The sequence below is a fragment of the Mytilus californianus genome, unplaced genomic scaffold (assembly GCF_021869535.1).
Source record: "Mytilus californianus isolate M0D057914Y unplaced genomic scaffold, xbMytCali1.0.p SCAF_15, whole genome shotgun sequence".
Lineage (NCBI taxonomy): Eukaryota > Metazoa > Mollusca > Bivalvia > Mytilida > Mytilidae > Mytilus > Mytilus californianus.
In genome coordinates this window covers 21,696,196-21,722,408 of record NW_026262637.1, presented here as the reverse complement: position 1 = coordinate 21,722,408, position 26,213 = coordinate 21,696,196, and the positions used below count along the sequence as shown (strand labels likewise).

Sequence of the window (26,213 nt, the reverse complement as noted above, 5' to 3'; positions counted from 1 at the left end):
AACTGTTACTGTATAGCTTTTACTATGATTAACAAGAAAGCAAATAAAAGTTTTACATGTCATATAACTTTTTCATAACTTTATAAAAATAGGGTTTGCTATGTCAAACGATTTTGATTAACTGAATAAAGCTAATAAACTTATTTTTGTTTATTGATAGCGCTCAATTTAAATTCGATGTAAATTATGCCTAATGTTGAACACAACGGAAATGCAATCAGAATACAGAGGGCAATACAAGGACACATATCTCAAGCAACGATTCAAAATGTACGAACAAACAAGAAAAGACATTATCGAACAGCCAACATTTTCAACGAAAGCTTATGGCAATACAAACTCTAATTACAACAAGGAGTGATACCAGGTGATCAAAAAGAATAAGTATTTTCTGATGTGCATTAGGGAGCTACCATTTGATTTTTATGGGGAGGCTAGGATGAAATTTGAAAAAAATAGGCAGGACAGGAGTTTTGAGTAAAAAAAAAAGGCAGGATGAGATTATTTGCAAAAAAAAAAAAGGCAGGATGACAATTTATGTAAAAAAAAAGTCAGGATAAACTAAAAAAAAAAAGGCAGGACCGAATAGAGTGAAAAATAAAAAGGCAGGACCGAATAGAGGGAAAAATAAATAGGCAGGACAAATTTTTTCGTCCTAGCCCCCCCCCCCCCATAAAAATCAAATGGTAGCTCCCTTAGACACCCACCATATTGTCAAGTGGTCAATGTTGGCAATTTGTCAAATTAGGTAAGGGTCAATATAGGGTAAAAGAATAAATATCAAACACGGTAAATTCTAATTCATACAAGGGAAGAATTTAATATGCAAAGAATGGTATACAGTTGGTGCTAATCAGAGTGTCAATCTTTTGTTTGAAAATCAGAAAACAAAATCCACAGAACGTGATCGATGGTCCCCAAAATATTCAACGAAATCTGCTCCAGAGTAAAGGATATATATCTGCCGAGGGAGACCTTTTCGCGGTATTTTAGAAATCCTTTAACTGTAACAGTTGATAAGATACATGTTTAGTGTTTCAAAATAAGCTTAATTGAGCTATTGTCATAGTGTTGTCGTTTGTTTTTTTGCCCCATAGCATCTTCGTTAGAAGGTTGAATTTGATAGTGTTATCATTGTCGTCATAAGAAGAGACATGAAGGCCTTGCGATTCATAAGAGTTTCCCCTGTCGGTGTGATCATTACGATACCAAAGTGTACTATCAATACTTACATCTATTATCAAGAAAAACTGCATATTGTCGGCTGTATTAATAACTTTTTGTCATTAAAAAAGATAGCATCTGCCCTCAGACCACAATTATTTTCACCAATGCTTTTCTTTGTAAAAGTCAAATTTAATTGTTTTTTAAATGAGCCAGTTCAGATATAAAACAAATATTACTGTTTATAAGACTATTGTCATTCTAATGAAATATGCTTGTCCCAACAAAATCGATCGCTGTTTTCGCTCTTGAGAGCCCTGTAAACAACCAAAGGGTAGAAGTTGATTCTTGAAGAAAATCTGAAGGCTTATTTCTACCCTACCTTCACTTTGGCCAAATCACTAATTTCCCTTTTTTTCCCTCCATTTTTTACTTATTTCAATATATATGCAACAATAACGGACTACTTTAATAGTAAACTCTCAAGAAAACTGTAGCAAAAAATAACGAAGAAATGCTCAATAAAACTTTAAAAATAGGGAATTAATTGAGGTCTGAAGCCGTCTAAGCAAATTTTCCGCTTTTAACATCTTATTGCTTCTTTTTCGTCCAATTCCGACCTGTTTAAAGGTATTCTTTCTTTTTACGCACAGTTTGATATTGTTCTTCAAACATTAATAAGTACTTTAACATCGTATTTCTATTTGATGGGTTCATTTTCACGATATTTCGGTGCATTCACTGAAACCAGCTTGTCGTCAAATGTAAAACACCTCTCATACAATTTGAGAATGGTTAAGAAAATGATGACCAGTCATGTTGCTAAGACTTGCTCCCGTTGACACTAAGATCATAACGTTCGTGTTATGTCTCATAACATGTTCATATTTCAACAATTAACTACATGCACGTTTGAGACTTATACACTTTTTTGGTTTTTAGATATACCATAAAAATTGGCTGCTAGCTTGATTGGCTGCTAAAAGTGGCTGCCAGCTTGAGTCTGGTTGTTTTGAACTGGGATATAAGTAAAAGATAACTCATGAAATGGCAAGGCCATATTATAATTTAATACTGTAGTACATTTCCCTATCTTTTGCATCCTATATTTTTAATTTCATCTTGGTTTCTTAGTGCAATAAAAACAAAAATATGTTGAGTATAGCAATGAGATATTAACTCAACGATAAACCTTATTCCAATGGGTACAGCAACTAGTCACAAAACTTTTCTGATCGCCTCAGTTCTTTCACTGATTTCCTCATCAACTTTTTGAATCATTGCCGGTTGTATTTGCTTAAACTCTGGATCACCTGACTTTATGTTAGTTTTGATAGGACTTCCTATTACCTAAAGCTTTATGTTTTACCATATCGTTTTTACATGATTCAGTGTTTTCCAGCTAAAAACCTTCATGTTGTAATGAAACCGGGTGTCAATTCATGTTAAAACTATGCAATATAACAGAATTATAAAGTGAATCTTCACATTATTCGTGCTATTATCATCACTCCAACTAGTCCGAGATTGCCCTGACGTCTCATGGCCGCCTTTTTTAGGACTCGTTGGGGTCGTTAGATAAATCATACATCATTCGATTCCTAATTCATTTTACTGCACGAAAATGTAACTTTTATTCACGTTCTATACCCCTGTAGCACAAACGAAGACTTTTCCCCTTAAACGACCATTTTTTTAATTCTGGACAAATCAATAAAGTTGACAGAAACTTCAAAATTATTAATCACTAATGAAGAAAAGCACTGAAGCGTTGAAATTATAATAATGATACTTAAACAAAAAACCACGACGAGCTTCTTGTGTAATATTCCTCCTATTTAACTAAAATTCGAACCTTGCATTCTGAAAATTGTTCTTCTATCAGCTACTACAACTGCGATAAACCATGGCCAGCTAGAAATGAATTTAGATGCATATTATTTATGAAACGAATAAAGTAATTCCCAGTTATATCCCCAAAACAATGTCTGTATTTGTTTATATATTGGTAGTTGACAAGGTCTGAACAGTATTTGTTTAGATATAAGTAGTTGATAAGGTCTATACAGTATTTGTTTAGATATTGGTAGTTGATAAGGTCTGTACAGTATTTGTTTAGATATTGGTAGTTGATAAGGTCTGTACAGTATTTGTTTAGATATTGGTAGTTGATAAGGTTTGTACAGTATTTGTTTAGATATTGGTAGTTGATAAGGTCTGTACAGTATTTGTTTAGAATTTACAGGAATTGTAGTAATAGCTTACACACACAAAGTTTACACAGCAAATTCTCAGCAGTCATGTTCCCTAGATGGACACTTATGTAAATGAAATCGGGAGTAGGTCTATAACACTGCGGTACAATCAGTCTCGGGCATCAGCGGTATGGTAACATGAAAAAATTGTAAATTCAAATATTTGTGCTTGGCTGGTCCTCTCCCTTGCAATATACGGGTATCTCAGACACTCTTGTTTATATCTGTCAGAGCCAAAAAGATAAAGGACAGGGAACCAGTCTAATATGTGTGCGTGCATTTATGATTGCAAATGTTTTTCGCTATTTCTGGAAATGGTGCATACAAATCTTGCTATCAAGTTTTTGTATTTTGTATCCACGCAATTTCTTATTTGACAGTATTGCATGAGTACAAGGATCATAAAAAAAGATTACCACATTTACACATAATATTGTGTTGTTTTGATAGTTTTCAGCAAGTGCATTAAAACTTACTACAAGTTGTAACTTTGAGGATTATATTGTGTGACAACCAAAATTGTGGGGCATCTTTAACAAAGATGGTCGGTTTACAGAAAACGATGCAAGAAATTGCGTAATATGATAGTTTTGTCCATTCGTGAAATAATATCCTTGACTTAATTAAAAAAGGTTAGCACTGTTTTGTTTAAATTCATCTATTTAATGTTTAAAAAAACCACAACCGTGTTGGTATTTACAATCTTATTAAACTGTATGACCCGATGTAGTTGGGATATTTAAAATATTTGCACGTAAGAAACAATTGTCAACATTAATTCTGCTTAAATATGTTTTTCATTAAAAATTCTTTTTTTGACATGTATTTACACAACGTGAATCCCTCTCTTTCTTTCTTTGTGTGATTGTGTGTATGTTATGGGTTTTGTGCATGTTCTCTTTTCCCTTTGATTCCACAATTATGTGCTATACATGCTATATGTTCTCTTGAATATGTGCGTGTTTGCTTGTTCCGTTTTCTGTTAAAACAAATAAATAAAATAAAAAAAGAATTATATTCATCAAATGATATATGTGTACATAGCAATATTATTAATACAAAACAATAACTCATCATACATTATAAGACTAGGACAAACCATGTTTCATAGTTACAAAAATTGTGGTATATGACACATATCCTTAACAACCTATAAAAACTCGTATATTGAACAGTTAACATAAATAACAAAAACGATACATGTTGTGTAAGTTATAATGTGTATACACGATATGCGGTCGATGTGTAATTCAATGTAAAACCATAAATAGCCTTTAAACCACAAATACTGCGTTGTAAAACATTAACAATGGTTTAATGCTGTTTTGGTTCGTGACTATAATCAATCCAGTGTTTACGATACATCTACTGAATCACACCATTAATGCTGTGGATAACACAAAAATATTAAAAATGTCACAATAAACAAATGTAAAGCTGTTTTTTTTTTCATTTTGATTTGCATGAGGTCAATTTAGAAGATTCAGAAGAAAGCTTGTTGGGTACAAATTATACTTTTTTGTAAATATTTCATTACTAGTATCAGACATCATTACAACAGGAAAATGCGGACTGTAAATACCTTTATAACTTTCTCAAAGAATTCTACAAGAACTAGAACAACAAATTCATTAATATCACCAGAGACACATAATACAATTTGTCTCTGATATCTCAGTCAATTTTGTATAATTTATAGGGCAAGGCGAGGCAACTCAAATCTTAAGATAAACGTATAATATTGTCTAAGATACTACGTAGCAGACTTTGAACAAATTGAAAAAATTGTCTATAAGATTCGAAATTATTCATAATGATAATACACGAAAGTCTTTCTGCGTACAATTTGCATTATATGTCGCGAATTATCCACCCAATCTCTAAAAGTAATAAATCGTACATTTTTATCGTAAAATAAGTCATGATAATAAAACCATTATGGTTTATCAGAGTTCTCTAAAAGTGGTGGTCCGAAGGTTTTGACCACCAAACTTTTGCAAGGACTGACACAATTTTGTTTTTTTTGCAATAGAAATAAAGAGCAAGGGTCAGCAGATTGGACCACCAGAGGAAAAAGATTTCGAGAACTCGGTTAATTTTGTGTCATTCTATTCAGTTTTACATAATTTTGTGAAAAAGTAACCTTTCATTAATTATACAAGTGCCATCGCAACACGAGGAAGTTTTGATATTCATAAATATACATTCTGTAAATTTTAATTGTGTTGTGTATATCTTTTGACTATATTGCTAATTATGGCTATTAATTTAAGCATCAACTTGAATGCATAATTAATTCAGAACAACAACCCTACATATCTTTACTTTGAGTGTACAATCTAACCCTTTTAACGTCAACAAAATCAGATTTTCAATATATGAATTGTATCAAAACTGGGACAAATATATAACTAGCATCTTTTAAAATACTTCTTGAGTCAAAATGCTTTTTTGGGTGTAGAGCTTTGCTCATATCTAAATATTAATGACATGATTTCAAAACGAGGCTATTTTGGCAGTTTTTCGAAGTTTTGCTCTAAATGCAAGACGTTGGAGCCCTTATGCAAATAGGCAAGAACTAATTCAAAATATTAATTTTGATATTTGATAATCTTATGATCACCTGAATGATGATATTTGGTAGATTTATAATACTTTTTGATATTCGAATTCAAGGGACCAAACCCATTTTCTTATTATATCTTCTTCCTGAAATTGCACTTTTCCCTAAAACAATCTTGATCCAGCTTGGAAATGATTTCATCTTCGTGTCAAGTGGGTATTAGAGTGTAGAACTGAAATCTAAGATTGTTAAACTGGATAAATGGAAACCTTATTAACATGTTCTAACAGATTTTATTTCACCAAGAACTCGCTGTTTTCATGTTGCGTATTCTCGCAATGAAAGGTGTAAATATAAAAGATAATTGAAATTCAGGAAATGTTTGATTTCTGGAAAACAAATATGGATTTTCTAATGAGACGACTTAAATTGTTGGCTTAGGTACAGTCATAAAAAAAATCGCAAAAATGTTGAAGGTTCCTCCATATCACAGTTACATATATATTTAATCGTTCACTGCTGAATTAATAGATTTGCCTAAAATGGAACGATTTGTTTTTATCTGAAACTAATCGATTTGACTTTTAATTCCTTAAACGAAGAATACAAAACGATGTCGGTGGTTATATTGTTGTCATATGAGCATAATTATTAATGGCACAAGTCAGAATTCTATTACAAAATTTATCATAAATGCGTCCACAATTCACCATCAATTTTTGTTGATTCCGGTAATCTGTAAGAATCATCCGAATCGTCATCTGAAGGAATTTCTTGCATCATAGAGTCTCTGTCGGAACGATCTGATTTTCCGGTAAGCGATATGTCATCATACAATGGATTTACATATGTGTCTTTTTCTCTGTTTTTAATTTCAGTTGAAGCCTTTTCTACTAGTGTATTGCTGTGAGGTAATGTATCTTCAGTGCACCCGCATCCATTACGCCTAGAAGTAAACAAAGCATAGCCATGATAAATAAAAATTAAAAAGATGACATGTTTAACTTGTAACCGTTTTTATATATAATTAAATTGAAACATGAAGTTCCTTTCTTTTTGTCTTCCTTTATTAAAACTTTTTAATAGTTTTTCATATCAACAGCCAGTTCTATTCAATATTATATTTCAGCGAAATTTGGTTGGAAAGCGAGCCTTATTGTTCACTTGATGCACGAGATCGACTAAAATAAATTCAGGCAAAACAAGATGATATGAACTTATATGAAAGGACAAAGGTGCCGAAATAATATTACTTACGTTAAGATTTCATTCCGGTATCTTAGAAAAGTGTCATGGAATAGTCAGATTCGATAATTAACAACAATTGCCGTTTGCGCTTCAAATGTATTATGGTCATTTAATTGATATCAACACTGTTTAAACATTATAGTGATTTGCAAGAGATGTCACTATATGTGAACATTATCTGTTTTGTGTTATCATTTCTCTGTATCTTTTATTCTAAGTTACTACTTTTTGTAAATAATAGTCATTCATCTTTTGTTTGTTTTGTTGAATCTGAATTTTTAAAGTGATATTTTGTAAAAAGTTTCAACATTGTATACCTTTGATTTGCATTTACGTGTATTACTTGTCTATTTTCCGAAGATATGCATATTTACTATGTGCGCAGTGCTTAAACACGAACTAAAATAAATGACACCAACACACAAAAAATAACAAAATATTTGATAAAACGTGTCCAAATTTTGCAGAAGTGAATTGTCTCCATATTTGTAGCCAATATAAATGAAACTACCACATCCGTTTAAGCAGAGACTGTATATGTCTGGTTCGACAAATATTATCTATTATCTGCACACATTTAGCCCGAGTTTGCCCGTACCGACACCACATTATTGTAAATTTTGTATATGACAGGATCTGTATCCTAGTAAGTAAGCAGAATAAACAAAAGCTACATTTGTTATTGGTTATTTAATTTTCAAAGCGTATTTTCAAAATCTCATATATGTTTCAAAAAGTATACAGGATCCACTTTATTAATGTTTGTACTTTAATGGCATACACAGGCTAAATACATGTAATAGACATGCTACATACAAAATATACATGCTTCACACAACAGTAAAATATGTAATGACCGACCAAAGAAAATTTACCACTGAAAACTTGTGTTTTCCTGTTTTGTTTCTCCTAGAAATTATAATAAAATGAGAAATACAATTGATAAACTCGAGGATAATGTTTGCACATTTGTAAACACAATACAAAAACATACTGTAGTATAATAGTTGTACCTGGTCATACTATATATACACAGTACCGACCAATCTAAAATAATTCATTTACATGTCGATTTTTTTTTCAAAAACTTCAACAAAGCAAGATAACCTCTGAGAATAGTTTATGTATATATTTAAACAAAGATTTTATCCGCGGTAGCAATCATAATAGTCGAAATAAAATATTCATCAAGGGACACTCACTAGATTTTTGGGAGTGGGGGAGGAGGATTTTGAAAATTCATATCCTGGCCTGGTAAGAGATGAAAATAAATAATCTTGCACAAAACAGTATGAAAATCGCGCGGAAAAAATAAGCTTGCGTAGCTACAGATAAAAATGCCTAGTCAATCGACAAAAAAATCCTCCTCCCCCAGAATATTTAGCGGTCGTCCCTAAACTGTATGGAACATATGCAAAAAAAATAAATATGGCAGATATAGTGATTGCATATATACAGACTAAATACATAATATTTGGGAGGATTTTTATGTAAATGTTGTGCACACGTTGTTATTTTGTACAAGTTACAGTATTTTCCGAAGTTATGTATAAAAAATACTTATAGCTTGTACAAAAAGTGTGTAAAAATGTATTTGTGCAAAATTACAACTTATACACAGCATATACATTGTAGGTTATTGGAAAATATAACGTATATGCCAGTTAGTAGTTTGTTTTCAATACTATACTCTATCTAATCTAAGTTATCTACAGATGGAGAATATTCCTCTTAATATTATTGTACATGTAGTAAATAAGGGTAAATGTAAAAATGCCCATCGATCATATTTTTTTAATTATTGCCTACTAAAATTACATAAATAACAAAACATGCAATTACTGTAAATCTGAGGTCCTTTTTCTGCTTTGAAGTTCTAAAAGAAAAATAAAGACGTTAGACGTTCAAAGTCTTTGCCTTTTATACACTGATTATAAAAACAAATCAGCATTTTAAAGGGGCATTATCTCAATTTAGACAAAAAATTAAAATACGATTCTCTTTGGTTAAAGTATTAATAAAAGCGGAATTTTGAAATAATATTTCGTTATAAGCAGTCAGTTTGGCAAATATTTGTCAAAATAAGATAAAAATCATCGCTGATGTATTATTCACTTGCAAGTCAATAATTTGACCTCATTGAATCCGTATTCATGTGACCTTCAATTTAACACATTACCTAGAGATGGGTTACGCATTTACTGGGCGTGTTCAGCTTTTAAAAGGGAAATAATGTCAACATTGAAAGTGAAACAAGGGTGAGTGAGCCATTTGGTTGACTGATTCGATCCACAAAAAAATCATTCGTATACAGGTAAAAATGATAATTAACATATTTGTTAACCTATAATATGAAATCAAACGCACCTAGAAAAAATCCAATTGCAAGTGGTCTTTATCTATTATATATTTATGGTTATGTTCATATCGGGTTATATGATCATCGGTAGTCTTCGGAGGTTATCTCGATGGTTAATTAGATGGCGTATAGACTAAAATACACACGAAATGCTGATACATATTATCGAGTCCATGTATTGTTAATTGTTTATTTTAGATTTTTTATAATTTGGATATACGTTTTAGTATGATATAAATCAAATATGAAAATTGGAGTCAAATCGGTTAACATGAATTTGACAGCTCATACCCCTTTAACTAATTTTAAATGTTTACATTTTCATCCAGCGTGTAATGTTTTTTAAAGAAGCAGATTTTAATTTAATATGATTTTGGTTGCAATGGACAAGACTCATTTTCAACTGGATGATTTAACCAGTGGGTACATTTCTGCATAATGTGCTTCATATATTTAATTTACGATAGATTTCTCAAATTTTTAAAGGAAAGAATGGAAAATCATTCATTTTTTTTTAATAAAACAAAATCTTTTCCACAGAAATTGGTAATTTTGCGGGACAATTATTTAAAACCATTGTTTTAGATTTAAGATAATAGAGATAGCTGTTTTTGTTACTTGTAATTTTAAAAAAAATATAAATTTTGGTTAGTTTGCTGTTTTACCTCGTTAAAAATATTTCCACCTAAATTGATAAGTATTTATATTCTTTCATGATTAAGTCGACGAAAATAATTTAAAAATTCTCAGGTTTTTTCTATTTTAGACTTATACAATAAGAAAAATCTTATTTAGGTCTCAAGTGTCTTATCTGTTGAACAAGTCATATTGCAAATTTTCAATTACATTCTGGTCCTTTCAACAATATCGTGATTATGTTATAGATAAACATTTTTATTTTTGCCCTTTGGTTTACAATGAATGCATCAATTTTCATGTATTTTATTTGTACATTTTTTAGAGTCCAGCGGGTTGTAATTAACGGTTCAAGATCTGAATGGCTACCTGTAAATAGTGGCGTCGCAAAAGGGTCCATGCTTGGTCCTCTACTTTTTTTTACATTTATAAACGATATTGTCGAAGACATTCAAGCTCAAATTAAACTATTTGCAGATGACGCTTCATTGTATATTATGGTTGAAAATCCAACAGAAGCAGCTAAAATTTTAAATAATGATTTAGATAAAATTTATAATTGGTTAAAGAAATGGCCTGTGAATTTCAATGCCCAAAAGACTGAAAGTATGATAATTAAAAAAAAACAAACATAAAAGACCCTGTCATCCTCCATTAAAAATGAATACCAAAGAGCTACAAATAGTAAGTAAACATAAACATCTAGGTGTCTTTTTCTCCAACAACGGATCAAATGACCATATTGAATGTATATTTCCTAAATTTTACAAAAGAATAAATATGAGGAAAATTGAAAATGTTCTTGATAGGTTTATATCTTAAAAGAAATTACATATCATTTGTTCGCCCAATTCTCGAATATGCAGATGTCGATTGGGACTCCCAAAATCAGAATTTGATTACTAAACTTGAAAATATCTAGCTTGATGCGGCGGAGCGTATCGTCACGAGGGTACTAAACTTATCCAGTATTAATAATTTATATGCGGAAACTCAATGGGAAAAATTATCTGATGGACGATGCAATCACAGATTAACACTTTTTCACAAAAATTTTAATAATAAAACTCCAATATATTAAAGAAAATTAATGCCTGATTTAGTGGGAAGTAAACATGACCATAAAACAAGACAAAGAAATAATATTACTCAACTCAACACACGGTCCCGTTTATATTCTGAATATTTTATCCCAGCAACAATAAGACTGTGGAACACACTTAACTTAAACATAAGAAAATGTGAATCTCTTACCATTATTCAAAAAACAAGTTCGAACCCAAAATAGTAAGGTCCCAATGTATTACTATGTAGGATATCGTCTTGGTCAAATTCTTCATGCTCGCTTAATTAGATATAAGAAGATGTGGTATGAGTACCAATGAGAAAACTCTCCATCCAAGTCAAAATTTATAAAGTAAACCATTAAAGGTCAAAGTACGGTCTTCAACACGGAGCCTTGGATTCAAGTTCATTGAATTCTCAACTATTCTATCGTAATTTAGTAGGTCTCCCCAAATTGTCGTTGTGGTGATTTTGAAACAAAGTCTAACTTCCTGTTATCTTGTCCCATATACACCGATTTAAGACATGATATATATTCTAGTTCTTCCTGTCCAAGTTGACACACACATTTTGCATTTTGGCTCAACGGTACTCTCAGACGAGCAAAATAGTCATTTTGACTGTTCGTATCGCTCTGTGTTTCTTTATTCTACATTGGATAGTGGTATAGGGGAGGGTTGAGATCTCACAAAACATGTTTAACCCCGCCGCATTTTTGCGCCTGTTCCAAGTCAGGAGCCTCTGGCCTTTGTTAGTCTTGTATGTTTTTCAATTTTAGTTCATTTATATGTTTTGGAGTTTAGTATGACGTCCGTTTTCACTGAACTAGTACACATTTTTATTTAGGGGCCAGCTGAGGACCACCTCCGGGTGCGGGATTTTCTCGCTGCGTTGAAGACCCATTGGTGGCCTTCGGCTGTTATCTGCTCTTTGGCCGGGTTGTTGTCTCTTTGACATATTCCCCATTTCCATTCTCAATTTTATTTATTTAGTTTGGTGCAGGAATACATTATCAAAAGCAAACGTTTTAACCCTTGATGTTACTGCTTCATCATCCAATAAGAATCCAAACATTTCATACTGTATACATTACAAAAATTCATGTTTATTCTTTTTTTTCTCTATTGTTTTTTTCACCTTTTTCATATTCAAATATTTATTGCAGAGCATGCCAGCATTTATATGTATCTATTGCTCAATAAGTGTATCATTTGTGTACTAGGAGACAAGATTTTTAAAAGCAAATTTGCTTGTTTCTGAATCCTTAATATTTATTTCAATTGTATTATATCGTTATGTGATGATTTATCTGAATGAATATTGTTTAAACTAACAGGTTAACATAATTTAGTACATTATAAGCGTGTTTCTTCTACACCAGTCTCACCATTGGCGCTCGAATCAAAACATTTGGAATGGTAAATCAATAACAACTTAATCAAATGTAATCTAGAAGGTTGAATGTAGAATAACCTACCTTATTCCAACAACTATACAAATAATCACACAAACGATGATCAACCCACCAACACTGGCGACAGGAGCTACGACTTCAACTACAAATATAGTATACACCATATATACATATTATTTATTGGATTTCTGAATAGGAAACCTTGCAATTTATGGGCGTCAAAAACTGCACAAGAAATGAACCCTTACAATAACGATGGTTAAAGAGTACACTAATTGGTGCACTTAAAACTAGGATAAACGAATAACGAAATAAAAGTGTCCTCCCTACAGAATATAACTACTTGATATTGAATAATACATTTTGGGAAATCAAATCATTGAAAATACATAAAAGTATGATTTAGATGAACAAAATGTTTATTCTGGAATATTCACCACCAGGTACGCCCCAGACGCCAAAACTACAAATCTTTGGACAGCACAAAAAAAAAAATCAAACAAAAAGCGAAAAAGCTCTAACAAAACAACCACAATTGACTAAGGGTAACTTGGCCTTCGGGAGTTGCAACCTATGATTTAACTTTAGAAATTTCAATATTTCTATACTAGGTTTTAATGTGTTTGCTGATAAGACATGTGTTCCAACTAAAATTCCTATGAATATTCCAGAAAAAAACCATATTGTGCACATTTAAATATTATTTTTGATTATTTTCAATATACTGATTTGACTTCCCAAAATGTATTATTCAATATCAAGTTTAAGCTTCCAGAACTCTAAGTCTGGGGCGTACCTGACTCATTGAAATGTTCGCTTGTCTTCTTTTGGACTGTCAGATATTCGGAATCCTCTGATTTTATTCATGTGGTGCCATTAAAAATATTGCCCGCTACTTCCTACTTTTCTGTTCATAATTTATGACATTTAATTTAAACCTATTTTTGAAAATCGTATCAAATCCTTGTTATGTTTTTATAGTTTTTGAAAGAAATAAAGGTACCAATGTTATATGTATGAAAAATCTAGAGAGAATAATTTTCCGCCAAATGTTCTCAAAAACAAGGACATAAACCTTGCATTTTTTCTGCTTTTTTTTTAGTTCAGTTATATATTATATATATGTTAAAATATACTTTTACACTTTTTTTGGTCTTTTGAAAAATGTTGTTTGTGCTGTATTTAGACCCCTCTACCAAGAAATTTGTTTTGCATGCACACGTATAAAAATTGCGGTTTTTATCCAACGCAGTATATATATATATATATAAAATGACTGAATTATAGCCAACGATAAATCTTACGGGGCGATCGATCATATGAATATGATACAGTACACTACAAAATATAATATATAACCAGTCTAAAAGGGTACAACATCACCAAAAAATGACAATAAACGAACAAATGTAACTATAAATATTTCGGATAACAGATATCCTTCATCAGTATGAGCACGATGTAATATGAATCAGATCAATCTATTCTGATTATTAAACTATAGCAATCTTGAATTCTATACAATAAAAAAAAGTGAAACAGTTTCACCCGAACATCATATGTAGAGACGCCTCCGGGTGCGGGAGTTTCTCGCTGCATTGAAGACCCATTGGTGGCCTTCAGCTGTTGTCTGCTCTATGGTCGGGTTGTTGTCTCTTTGACACATTCCCCATTTCCATTCTCAATTTTACGCTAATTTTTTTTTAAATTTCCAAAAAACGACTCAAAGACATGCTAAAATGACAATAGTAATTAGAGATATGAACTGGCACAACTCTAAAATTCCAAAATGACGTCAGTTAAGATGTTACAACAACTGCGTGTAAATACATTCCCAAAAAACAGCACTGATCGATATAAGCTGGTAAAATATGTCAAACAGAGGCTGCGTATTTATCATCCCAAATAAATAGCAGTTTTATAATAAAAAGAAAAAAATAATAGTAAATTTGGGCTAAGGTTAAATAATTGGACGTGGATGCGTACTTGTACATCCCTACCAAATGAAAAGAACCCTGGTATTTAAACTAGTAAAATTCAAAAAATTCCAAAAGAATCCTTAAAACTGTAAGAGTCAAGTAAGGAAGCCGGAGTAACTGGAAACAAATGATGTCAGGAAAATGAGTGATGGTAGGGAAAATGAGTGACTCATTCTATGTTTTTTCATTTATGCCCTCTGGGGAAACTGTCCTTAGCTTTCTTATCGAAAACCTTTCCCGAGCAAGTCTTTCGGCCCTTGACCAACCCTCGTTGTGGTCTATGATTGTGATTGTATTAGGTTTTTGAGATCAGCTTGGGCGTATCCAGGTGATCTCAAATGACGACTTACGGGGAGGTCGGGCTTGCAGGTGTAGTCACTTCGATGACCATTCATGCGTTTGTTGAATGGCTGTTCTGTCTCGCCAATATACTGCATGCCACATCGACACTGAAGAAGGTATACAATATTCTGTGTTTTGCAAGTTACATTACAAAATATAGTGTACACAGACCCAGTGGAGTGGCAAGTAAATGTTTGAGTATTCAGTATTTGTTGGCAAGTCAGACATCGTCTGTTTCCACACGACTTGCACCATCCTGCAGTTGAACAGCTTTTATTAGAGGAGACGTCAGCTCTTACAAATAAGTCTTTCAGACTTGCTGGTCTCCGAAAAGCTAAGACAGGAGGACTGGGAAAGATCTTGGACAATTTTGGGTGCTTGGCAATAGTTTGCCAATTGGCACGGATCAAACGTGAAAGGTTAGTAAAGGCGGGATTGTATGTTAAAACAAACGGAACTATTTTGCTGCGCCTCTTCTGTTTGTACTGTAATAGGTCATTGCGGCTGTTGTTATTAGCACGCGCAAATCCCTTATCTATGTCCAATGTCTTATAACCTCGTTTGGTCAAAAAACCGCGAAGTTCCTGTAACCGTTTAGTGACAGCCTCCTCAGAGGAGCAAATCCGCTTTACTCTGAGAGCTTGACTGTACGGGATACTTTTTGTACAGTGTTTGGGGTGACAGCTTTGGGGAGAAAGGTACTGATGTTTATCTGTAGGTTTACAGTAGAGATCTGTTGATATGACACCGTCCTTAATAGCTGTAGTAGTGTCTAAGAAAGATATTTTGGAGTCGGAAATTTCATATGTAAATTTAATTGACTGGTGTGCGTTGTTTGCATGTCTGATAAAATCATCCAATTTTTGTTGGGATTCAATCTATATATATATATATATATATATATATATAATGACTGAATAATAGCCAACGATAAATCTTACGGGGCGATGGATTATATAATTATGATACAGTACACTACAAAATATAATATATAACAAGTCTAAAAGGGTACAACATCACCAAAAAAATAACAATAAAATGAACAAATGTTAAATATTTCGGATAACAGATATCCTTCAGCAGTATGAATATGATGTAAAATGAATCTATTCTGATTATAAAACTATAACAATCTTGAAATTTATACAATAAAACAGTTAAACCCGAACATCATAGAGACGCTTGTACAACTCTAATTTTTTTGGTAAACAGTTATTGACAACAGAGTCTGCAAAGATATGCTTTAAATAAAAATAGTAATGTGCGATATGAACTGGTACAATTCTAAAATTTAAAAGGTAAAGGACAGTTTCCCCAGAGGGCATATACTATCAATTTATAACGGCTTGTTATTTAGAAACAGAGTAGCGCAGCAGATTTCCTGTTCAATCCTTGAAAATTAAACGTTATTTCCTTTTTATTCTATGGGGTATATCGGGGAGTTTGATCTACAAACATTGAAACAATCCCCTTCAGACGAAATTCACAAAAAAGCAGAAAAAAGATGATCAATCGTGCTAAAATATATATATAAACTATGATCATAAGTTAAATTTTTAGAAATATGTAATAGAGACATGATTTACTTGTTCATTCTTCATTGAACGTAAAAATTTCAATCGGTTACAATCAATTTAAATAACAAACATTTCTATAGTACAGTTATATATCTTACTTGGAATGTCATCATCTTTGGAGCTACCAGTATCCCCAGGCATTTGTGTCGTTTGTTGTGGTGTTGTTTGTGATGTCTGTGTTGATCGTTCATCTTTGGTGCTTCGTTTTTCTGGGGATGTTAGTCGGACGGCAACAGTAGTTTCATCTTTTTTCAATTCTTCAGTTGATGATTTATTTGCTTTTGCAGAGATTCCATGGTCAGTTGTACTTTCAATTTCATATAACTGACTAGTAGTTTTAATTGATGTTGAAGTTGATGCTGTTGAAGTTGTTGCTGTTGAAGTTGGAGATTGAGTTGATGTTGGGGTTGATACTGTTTTAGTTAGAGATGTAGTTGTTTGTTTAATCAATGTCGGAGTTCTGGTTTCAATGACGGTTGTATCAGCCATTGTTGTTAATTTTGTTAATAATTGTTCAGTTTGGGAAGTAATATCACCATCAGTTAACATCTGCATTGTTGTCGTGTATTTTTCATCCATTGACGACAATGTTGAATTATCTGTTGTACTGCCGGATTCTGGTAAATTAGAAGACATTTCGTCATATGTGTTTGTCGTTGTTGATGTGCTCATATTATTTTCTACGTTGGCTTTAGTTGTTGATGATGTTTCCAAAACTGTTGTTGATATTATGGTCGATGAATTCGTTTTAAGTGTTGGGGAATCTGAAGAAGAAGAGGCCACTTCTGTTGTGGATGATATTATTGGATTCGATGATGTAAAGTTATTAGTTATGTTTTGTGACGTTGTGGACGATAAGGTCGATGTTGAGCGTGCTTCTGTCCGATTTGAAGATGAGATAGATGATTGTGTTAAAACAGTTGTTGTTGGTGGGGTCGGAGGAACAGGAACATTTTCTCCGTTACAATTCACTATTAGAGTTGCTGTTGGATCTAAAATGATAACAAAATGATAATCATTTTAGATCAAAGATAAAATTATCTGAAAAAAGAGCTTACATGGAACGATAGATGGCTGTTTAACGTCCAGTGCCAAATTGAATGCATATTCAGGACGAGAACATGTTAATGCGATATGATTTTGAACCCTGCTTTGTACTAGATCGACTCACTGAGTCAGATATTGTGCTAGTCCACAAGGTAACAGTCAATATGAAGACATGTCACCCTACCCGGACACATCATTATGACTCGGAGCCGACCAATGTTAGATTTTCCTCCTAAATGCCGCGTGCAACAAAAATCATTTTCACGTCTTTGGTTTGACCCGGTCAGGGGTCGAACCCATGATCTCCAGAACTTGACGCGAGCACGAGACCACTGATGAAATATGAGAAGAGCAAATAGCTGTGTCGTTGTTTGGCGCAATTACTTTTTTGAAAGTCTAATTGAGATAATCAGTTCAGTACTATAGTACCTACTACTTTTACTAAAGAAAAATCGCAGATATCTCCACTAGACATAGATGGTCCTAGCCAGAGTTAGCACACAATTGGTTTCAATGCTCTTGAACTTTGTATTTAATCTTTTGAATAGCACCATGAATGAGCCACATGTTGACGAAACGCGCGTCTGTCATGCCAAATTATAGACCTAGTATCTGTGATATATTTTTTTTCAATACAGACTGTAGTGAATGTTTCTACAGAACAACACGCTTCTTACAATGTGTTTGCTTCCTACATTACACAAGAACACTTTTATTTTATTATCTTTTATACGTATATATGCATAAGTGTTCTAATATTTCTGTTCCTTTGACTATCAGGGGCGTAGCTAGGTATCCAATCAAGTGTAGGCACAAATTGCGGCAGGGGGTCTGGGGGCCGTTCAAGGCCCCCAGCAGGTCCAGGGCAGAGCCCTGGTAGGGGGTTCAGGGGGGCGAAGCCCTCCGACGGAAAACGGTTTTCAGCATTTTAGTTGCAGAATTTTGTGTACAAAAAATATTATATTTACTGGTTATTTTATCATGATAATATACATGAAGAAAAGTTCGAAGAATTATAAATAATTGGTGAATTAGAGCAGTACGATCGGAAATCTAAAAAAAAAAAAATTTTTTATTTCCAATATGCATTGCCTAGCGTAGATCAGCGTAGCCCTTTAATTAAGCAGTACATCCTATTTAGTATTTTCATATCTATTCCTTTCTGATTGAGGATAGTTGATATATACGTTAATTGATAGTACATATTGACGATCCTTAATTAAAAGAATAGGCACGTAAACACTGAGATTACTATATATAATAATACTATCCTTTGGGCTAGACATCGACCATCCATCTTTTGATTCTTAAACCTTCAGCCCGGCCACACAAACACATACACTCAAACACAGTTGATGCCCAATGCAGAAGTTCGGTTTTGTTCATACTATCGTGACAAAATTCAAGAAATTCATATTTTCTGATATCCTCTACTGTAAAATCCCTACCTGCTTAGGAATAATTATGGTCATTACACGAAGATCTGAGAGTACTCGAAGTTACTGAAAGCTAGTTGATTGATTGATTGCTAACTTGACGTCCAGTGGCAAATAGTTATGCATGTTCAGGGCAAAAACAAATTTACAATAAATACAGGAAGCCATTAGGTCCTGTAATAGGGGTCGTCCAGGAGGAAGGTCTGAAAATTTGAAAATGCCATTAGAAAATCAGGAGATAACTGTATTGTATTTTAAGCTTGGCCTTCGTAAAACGTAGATTTTACTGTCGCAAATTGAGTTTACCTATCGACGCGTAGCGGAGCTAGGTAAATGATGGTTAATGGATAGGGACAGAAATTTTGCCTTTCAGCAGACCACCTTCGAACCCCTCAAAGAGTTGTTGCAAGTATTCTTAACGTGCAAAGAGCGTGGCATTCTCTCTACACTAGCCATCGGAGTTAACATCCCCTTTCTGACCATACATACAATTCTACCCAATACTCCATTCACTAAGGATGATAGACTAGTGTACAAATTACATTTGATAATTAAAGAATTTTGACGACTTCACGTGCATCTACAGATAACGTTGTCATTATCTTTTTTAATACAAAAAACAAAAATTTTGAAAAAATTATGTGTAGGCACGTGCCTAAAGTGCCTAACGGCAGCTACTCCCCTGGACTATTGCTCGTTCAATTGTAAAGAAACTCATTGATGAATCATATTATCAAGCTTGTACAATTAGGTATTTTCTGTTTCAGACGTGTTCAAATTTTCCGAAAGCCTTGCAGATCGGTTTTGCCAAGACATTTAGGTCCTTTTCGGTTATACCAGCTTTAAAGTTTGTATTAGTATTTGGATTTTAAAATATTTTCGAATAACTGAACACAAATATAAATTTGTCGAAATGCGCAACGGTCTGGTACAGAAAAATTGGTACCGTTAATGTTATTGCATATACTGAGTTCGAATGGCGGATATGTTGCGTCCGTTAACGGCTACTATGCATATATACACTTGTCATATAATCTTATCAAAGAGATATTACTCTACATAATCAAATGGTATTTTGGTTAATCTGAGTGTTACTATATCTAATGTGGGCGTTACATTATAAAGTTACAGACTAAAGCAATATTTTTTTTGGCTTGAAAAAAATTATGATCGTTTTAGAGATATTTCGACACGTGATTGGTCTTACGGTTGGGACTAAAAAGTAAAATAACAAAAATACTGAACTCTATGGAAAATTCTAAACGGAAAGTCCCTTATCAAATGGCAAAATCAAAAGTTCAAACACATCAAACGAATGGAAAACAACTGTCATATTCCTGACTTGGTTCAGGCATTTTCTTATGTAGAAACTAGAGGATTAAACCTGGTTTTATAGCTAGCTAACCCTAACTGTACTCTTCAAAGGTTTATTTTGCAGTAAAAGTCTTATTTTAAGAACATGAATTAATAAAAGTGTCGTCTGAAGTATTTTTTTGAAGAAATGGATGAACACAAAATACAAAATACTGTCGAAATACCATTTTAATCTAGGATTGTACAGCAACCATTGAACCATGTATTAAACTGACTGAAATCTGTTCTAATTACCTGAAAACTGAAGCTTCATACAATATCGTGTATCTTCAGGTGATGATTCTTTCTTCAATTCGATAAGGACATTGTCTCCATTATTCACTGTTATACTACCAGCAATGGTACACCTTATTCTCGTACTCTGACCGGAATTGTTTACTCTAACACCTATTGAGCTACCACAGCCAATGTACTGTGGGTGAAGACTAAACAAAGCACTAAAGGCAAGACTAGAAGTGCCATTATTTGGTATGGACACAGTGGTACTACAGGTACACGTCTTATCTGTATCTGTTCCATGAGCTGCATAACCGTCAATGATAGCTGAACTTCCTGAGGCTACACTATTCTGACAAAATGTTGCAACTGGAAAACGTAAAGAAAAATTACACATTTGAGGGGAAATCAAAAGAGGCCATTTTTCTCTTAAAAATAAAAATAGGCTTTGTTTTTACTTTAATTATTTAATTTACAAATATTCGAAATAACATTTTCCAAAATGAATGTATTTGACCTTCACAGTTTTATAGTTTGAAAATCAGGGTGAACATCCGGACATGAGACAGACTAATTTCTCATCTTTTAAATGTGTTGCAATGTTTCTTTTGTTGTAAAAAAAATAAAGCATCCGTTAAAATATCATAAAATATGTTGATAAATAAGACATTAATACGTTGTGTTGCTAGGCAGTTAAGAAATGTCGTCTAAATTTGTCATTGTCCTTTGAATAGACATCTATAGGTGATAAAAATATCTTTAATTCAAAATTGTTTTGCATTGTACTGTATTATAAGTCAAATAGACTTGTGAAGAGAGCGTGTTTAAAATACAAAATTTATCTTTTAAAACTGCTGTATGTGTATTAAAATAACAATGCGACCTTATATAGCTCTGATATTTGGTATGTTCATGATAATCTTAAACGATCGACTGCTTGTTTTCTGGGTAATTGTAACTGTAAGATACTAAATTTGAAAGGATGCAACACAATATTTTAACAAAAATGAAATAATTACAACAATAGGGATTTTTCTCATCAGCCAGTTAGGAGTAAGACGGTTGCTAAAGATAGCGTCCGTCTAGCTGTGTGTTAGGTATGCATCTATAGCCATGTTTGATTGGTAAAGGTATATTTAATCCGATACTTCACAACTCATTGATGTGTTTCTTTAGACGACCTATTGTAGGACAAAATTGACACTACCTAGCATGCCTTCTTTTCTAAAATTTCATTTTTTTCTATCATTTTCACTGTGATCATTGTCGGTCGACCCTCTTAATAGTACTTGATGAATTTGAATCTTTAATTGTTAAATTTGATCTCGTTTGAATTTTGTTTAAACAATATTATGTAATAAAAGAAAAAAATATTAATTAATTAACTTGACCTTTATAATATTTAAAATCGAAATGGAATTTTCAAACTTTTACAAATAGGTTTATGGTTTATTCAATTTGTTCTCATCAATACTTTGCATAAACCATTTGCTTACATGAAGTAACATTAACAATTATCAATCCATTAAATAGTTACTGCATAATTATGTCGTTCAAAGTTGCGAACAAAGCCTATTTATCAGTTGGTTAATATTTCATTATGTGAAAAAAAACCCGTTCCATTAGAAAAGCATGCAAGGAATTTGGATATGTGTGAACATTAATCTGTTAGAAATATATACTAAACCACATTATCAAAATATGCCAAATATCCTAATAAAAATACATTGTAGTAGCAAATATACCAAACACGTTCCCCTTATCCACTGACTTAGGAGCCAGGGGAAGAAGGACAAGTGGGGGCAATTGTCTCCCTTTTTCGAAAGTAGGGGGAAAATTTGCCCCACAACTTTTTGGCCGAAAAAAAGGTATTGAAAATGAACGAAAACTCTTAGACTATAGAATAGCTGTTTTTTTTTGTCACTTTCATAAGTTTGCCCACTCCCCCAAACATGTTAGCCCACTCCCTACGCGGTTACTGTCTTTATCGATTTCACCATACTATCATAGTTTTGTAAAGTGTACTGGTCCAAAACTGGATTAATGTGGTTTTAAAAGTGGGTCGATGTCTAATCTGACGAATACTCCACATCTCCTTTTATTCACGAAAGTGTATTAACAAGTTATTATTTAAGCAGTTATAGGTTGCATTTCTGTAAATATAGACAATGCAATTTCCCATAGGAACTCCCTTTACGGCTAAAACTGTGCCACTTTTACTATTTACTATGAAGTTTCGTAAAAAATTATACCATAGAATGGAAAGTTTATATGCACTACTTTTTTATTCAAAGGTCAAAACAGGGCTGTGCGGCATATTTTCAACTTTTATATGCCCCGAACTTCTAAGAGTTTTAACTTATACTAAAATTCTGCACTACCCCTCACTTCACTTTAGGTCTTTCTCAGAATTCAATTCCACCGCCTACCATGCGCATTTATACTGGTAACATTCCCAAGTTATGTCTCTATGAGATGAAACATAGAGATCATATCTGGGAACCAGAACGTAAACAAAACAAAATATCTATGAATATTATATGGGTCATTTTCAAAAAATGTCGAATTTTCAGTACACCCATGCTAAAATTTGTATTTCTAATGGAAATTTCAGTTGTAATGGTTTAAATGAAAGCTTGTCGGATTTATGATTTAGAACATCGATAATAAACACGATTTACATCTATTTTGATAAGATTAAAATGTATTTAAGTCCGATTTGGGGGCTATTTGTGTGCGTACAGTGTCAGAAAAACACATTGCAAATGATTTTTTCCCGATTTTCTGATCGCCTTGATATCTGCAAAAGGGACTTTTTAAGAACGTTAATAGTTAATCTAACGAAAAATCGTAGCTTCTTAATCATTATATGTAACATATTATCTACAAACTAAATTCAATCAGCGTACGGGAGGTTCATGTCCATCCTGTTACCGTTACTTTAATCAGCCGTGATATCGTTCTCCCTATGAATATCGAATAAGTCAATGTTGATTTCAAAAGTTCAAAGTTACCTTTACATTTAAAACACCACGTTTCTTGTACGACAGTGTAGAGAACAGAAATTTTAAGACATTAAGTGAAAAAAATTAGAGGGTACTTTTTTTCATGTCTATGCTGTTACCAACAATTTTGATTAATTACACCAACAGTATACTTGTAAAAAGTGCAATATCGTGTTGGAAATCAAATTCACAACAGAAAACCATAATCACTTCACCAAAGGGAGTAGTCATTTCACAACAGCATTCAAAAATGAAGAAATTTGTCTATCCTGTTATGTCTATCCTGTTACTATGGTTGCTATGGTTACAGTAACAGGATAGACAATTGTAGACAGAAACGTCGTTAAAAAAATTATCTTAACATATAGTTGCAAAACGAATGAAACATTTCGTTGTTTGAACTCATCTTAAAGTTATAACGTCTTATTCTTCCCAATTAAGCATTTGCAGGTGCAATACTGATATCGGTAACAGGATAGACAAAAAGGTAACAGGATAGACTTTTATATAGTGACATATCATAAACGTACGTTCCTGTTACCAATGAAATAAAGAGAAAAGTAAACTAACTTATGAGGGATTTACTTGATGTTGGGTTTATTTGAAAGAGAGAAAAAAATGCCAAACAATATGAATTGCTATCTTAGACTTGCATTACTGGTGGTAATTTTTACAACCTTTGAAAACCAATTTTTAGAGGCATTTTTCAGTACAACCTGGAAAATTGGCAAATAATCTATTATTTTACAGAATGAATATATATAGAAGTTTATTCTCTTTAAACTATCTAATTGGCTACGTAAAACAAGCTTAAAATTTTATCTAAACCATTTCTTAATAACCCAAAATTTCTTTTGAAAATGGTAACAGGAGAGACAAAATATTGTACCACCTATCAAAAAATGTTTCAAGATATTCTTGTATGACATTATTAACATTGCATCTTTTAACATGTTGTTCTTTAAGTACTGTTTGTTTTGATTTGCTTATGTAGAGGGTTGTTTGAATAAGTAACTTTTAATAAATTTTTCAATTTCAAAATTCGACATTTTTTGAAAATGACCCATATATCTCCCCAAAAGAGGCATGGTTTGTGAAACAGCTGTATTTACAAAGTGCAACCTATAAGAGTATACTGGATTAAAACATTGTACAATTGATAGAACTGATCCCATGTCTTGTGCACCGTAGGATAACAATAATCTCATAAAAGCTAAGAACGGGCTTAACGTTTTTTTTATTTATTGAAGATCTGTCCTTATGTTATAACAATGATGTATGAAAACTGCTATTACAATTGTTTCGCATTTATCAAAATGAAATTAAAATAATTTTATTTCGAAATTGCATCAGGAAAATTATTTATTCACGAGGAATGAATTACAATTTTGTAACTTTGATATCATTATCCACAATAGAAGAAACTATACCAGTGAGAATTCGTTAGATTAGTTTCTACAGAGAAAAGGATGATTGCCTGAAATCAAATACTTATTAATTCCAGGTATGAAACAAAAATAGTACTTCATCAAATGAAAGCTGATTAAGCAGTTCATCACGTTATAGTAATATAATTCTGATCAATTGCAAGGAATCTATATTGGCAATACGATCCCATTCGAGAATAAAATGACAATATCAAATTATAATACTTCTTTCGAAATATTTTCTTATCTTACCTTTCAAATCATTTTTTTCAGCTGAAGTTTGGCAAAATGATTGACAAGAAACTGAAATGTAAATGATATGCATTTTAATTGAATATTGATTTATCGCAATAACTTATATAAACAAGTAACATGAATACCCGAAGTAGCTGCTATATACACGTATAAGTAAAGGGATGTTTAGGGTTTACGCCGATAAGATAGCAATCCAACAACACACAAAAAAAGGAGGACTAGTAAAAGGTCAAAAAAAGGTCTTCAACAACAGAAAAGTGCCCAGACAATACGTCATGCTTTCACTCGTGGATTATAAATATGTTATGGTATATAAATACAGGAAACTCGGTCATTAATTATTTATCATAAAAAGTATTCAAAGGATATTTTCGTCTCGGAATTTTTATAATATGCCGTGTGATTGATTTAATGACTGACTGCACTTGTAAGTCTGGTTGCATTGGACATTTATCTGATTTTTATAATCTCTTTTATAAAATTGTCCAGCTCAACCATTCGATTTTTTCATCAATACGAATTTTCATCTGATCGATAACAATAAAAGCAATGTAATCATAAATATTTGAATAAATTACAATAAACTGCAACTACATTAATGATTTATTACACTGTATCGACGAATCTTTTCAAAGACTTTACTCACTAATGTATTAGATTCAAAGGAAAAAGAAGAGCTAAATTAAAGATATAAAAATATTTTGTTGTTTTGTTGCAATACCAGTTCTATCCATGAACCAATAAAAATTCTAAACATCATTATTGATATTGTAGTTAAGATGAAAAATACTATACTGGACTTTTAAGCACAGAACTGTTGTGACATTGGGTCTCTGAACTATTATATGGAC

General features: G+C 32.5%; 1 protein-coding gene across 3 annotated transcripts in view; it reads right to left on the bottom strand.

The window, feature by feature from the left end:
- Positions 1 to 4,420: 4,420 nt before the first annotated feature.
- The window catches only part of LOC127725652 (location of vulva defective 1-like), a 27,487-nt gene continuing 5,694 nt past the window's right edge, over positions 4,421 to 26,213 (bottom strand). The window contains exons 2-7 of one of the 3 annotated variants that reach the window (XM_052232752.1): positions 25,360 to 25,410; positions 20,694 to 21,044; positions 16,701 to 17,594; positions 12,768 to 12,846; positions 8,092 to 8,139; positions 4,421 to 6,928 (exon numbers count right to left, since the gene is read on the bottom strand). In XM_052232752.1, the coding sequence (XP_052088712.1) occupies positions 6,670 to 6,928; positions 8,092 to 8,139; positions 12,768 to 12,846; positions 16,701 to 17,594; positions 20,694 to 21,044; positions 25,360 to 25,410 (1,682 nt within the window). In that variant the 3' untranslated portion in view covers positions 4,421 to 6,669. The remainder of the gene's footprint in view (positions 6,929 to 8,091; positions 8,140 to 12,767; positions 12,847 to 16,700; positions 17,595 to 20,693; positions 21,045 to 25,359; positions 25,411 to 26,213) is intronic. The other 2 variants (XM_052232754.1, XM_052232753.1) reach the window with 2 other exon arrangements.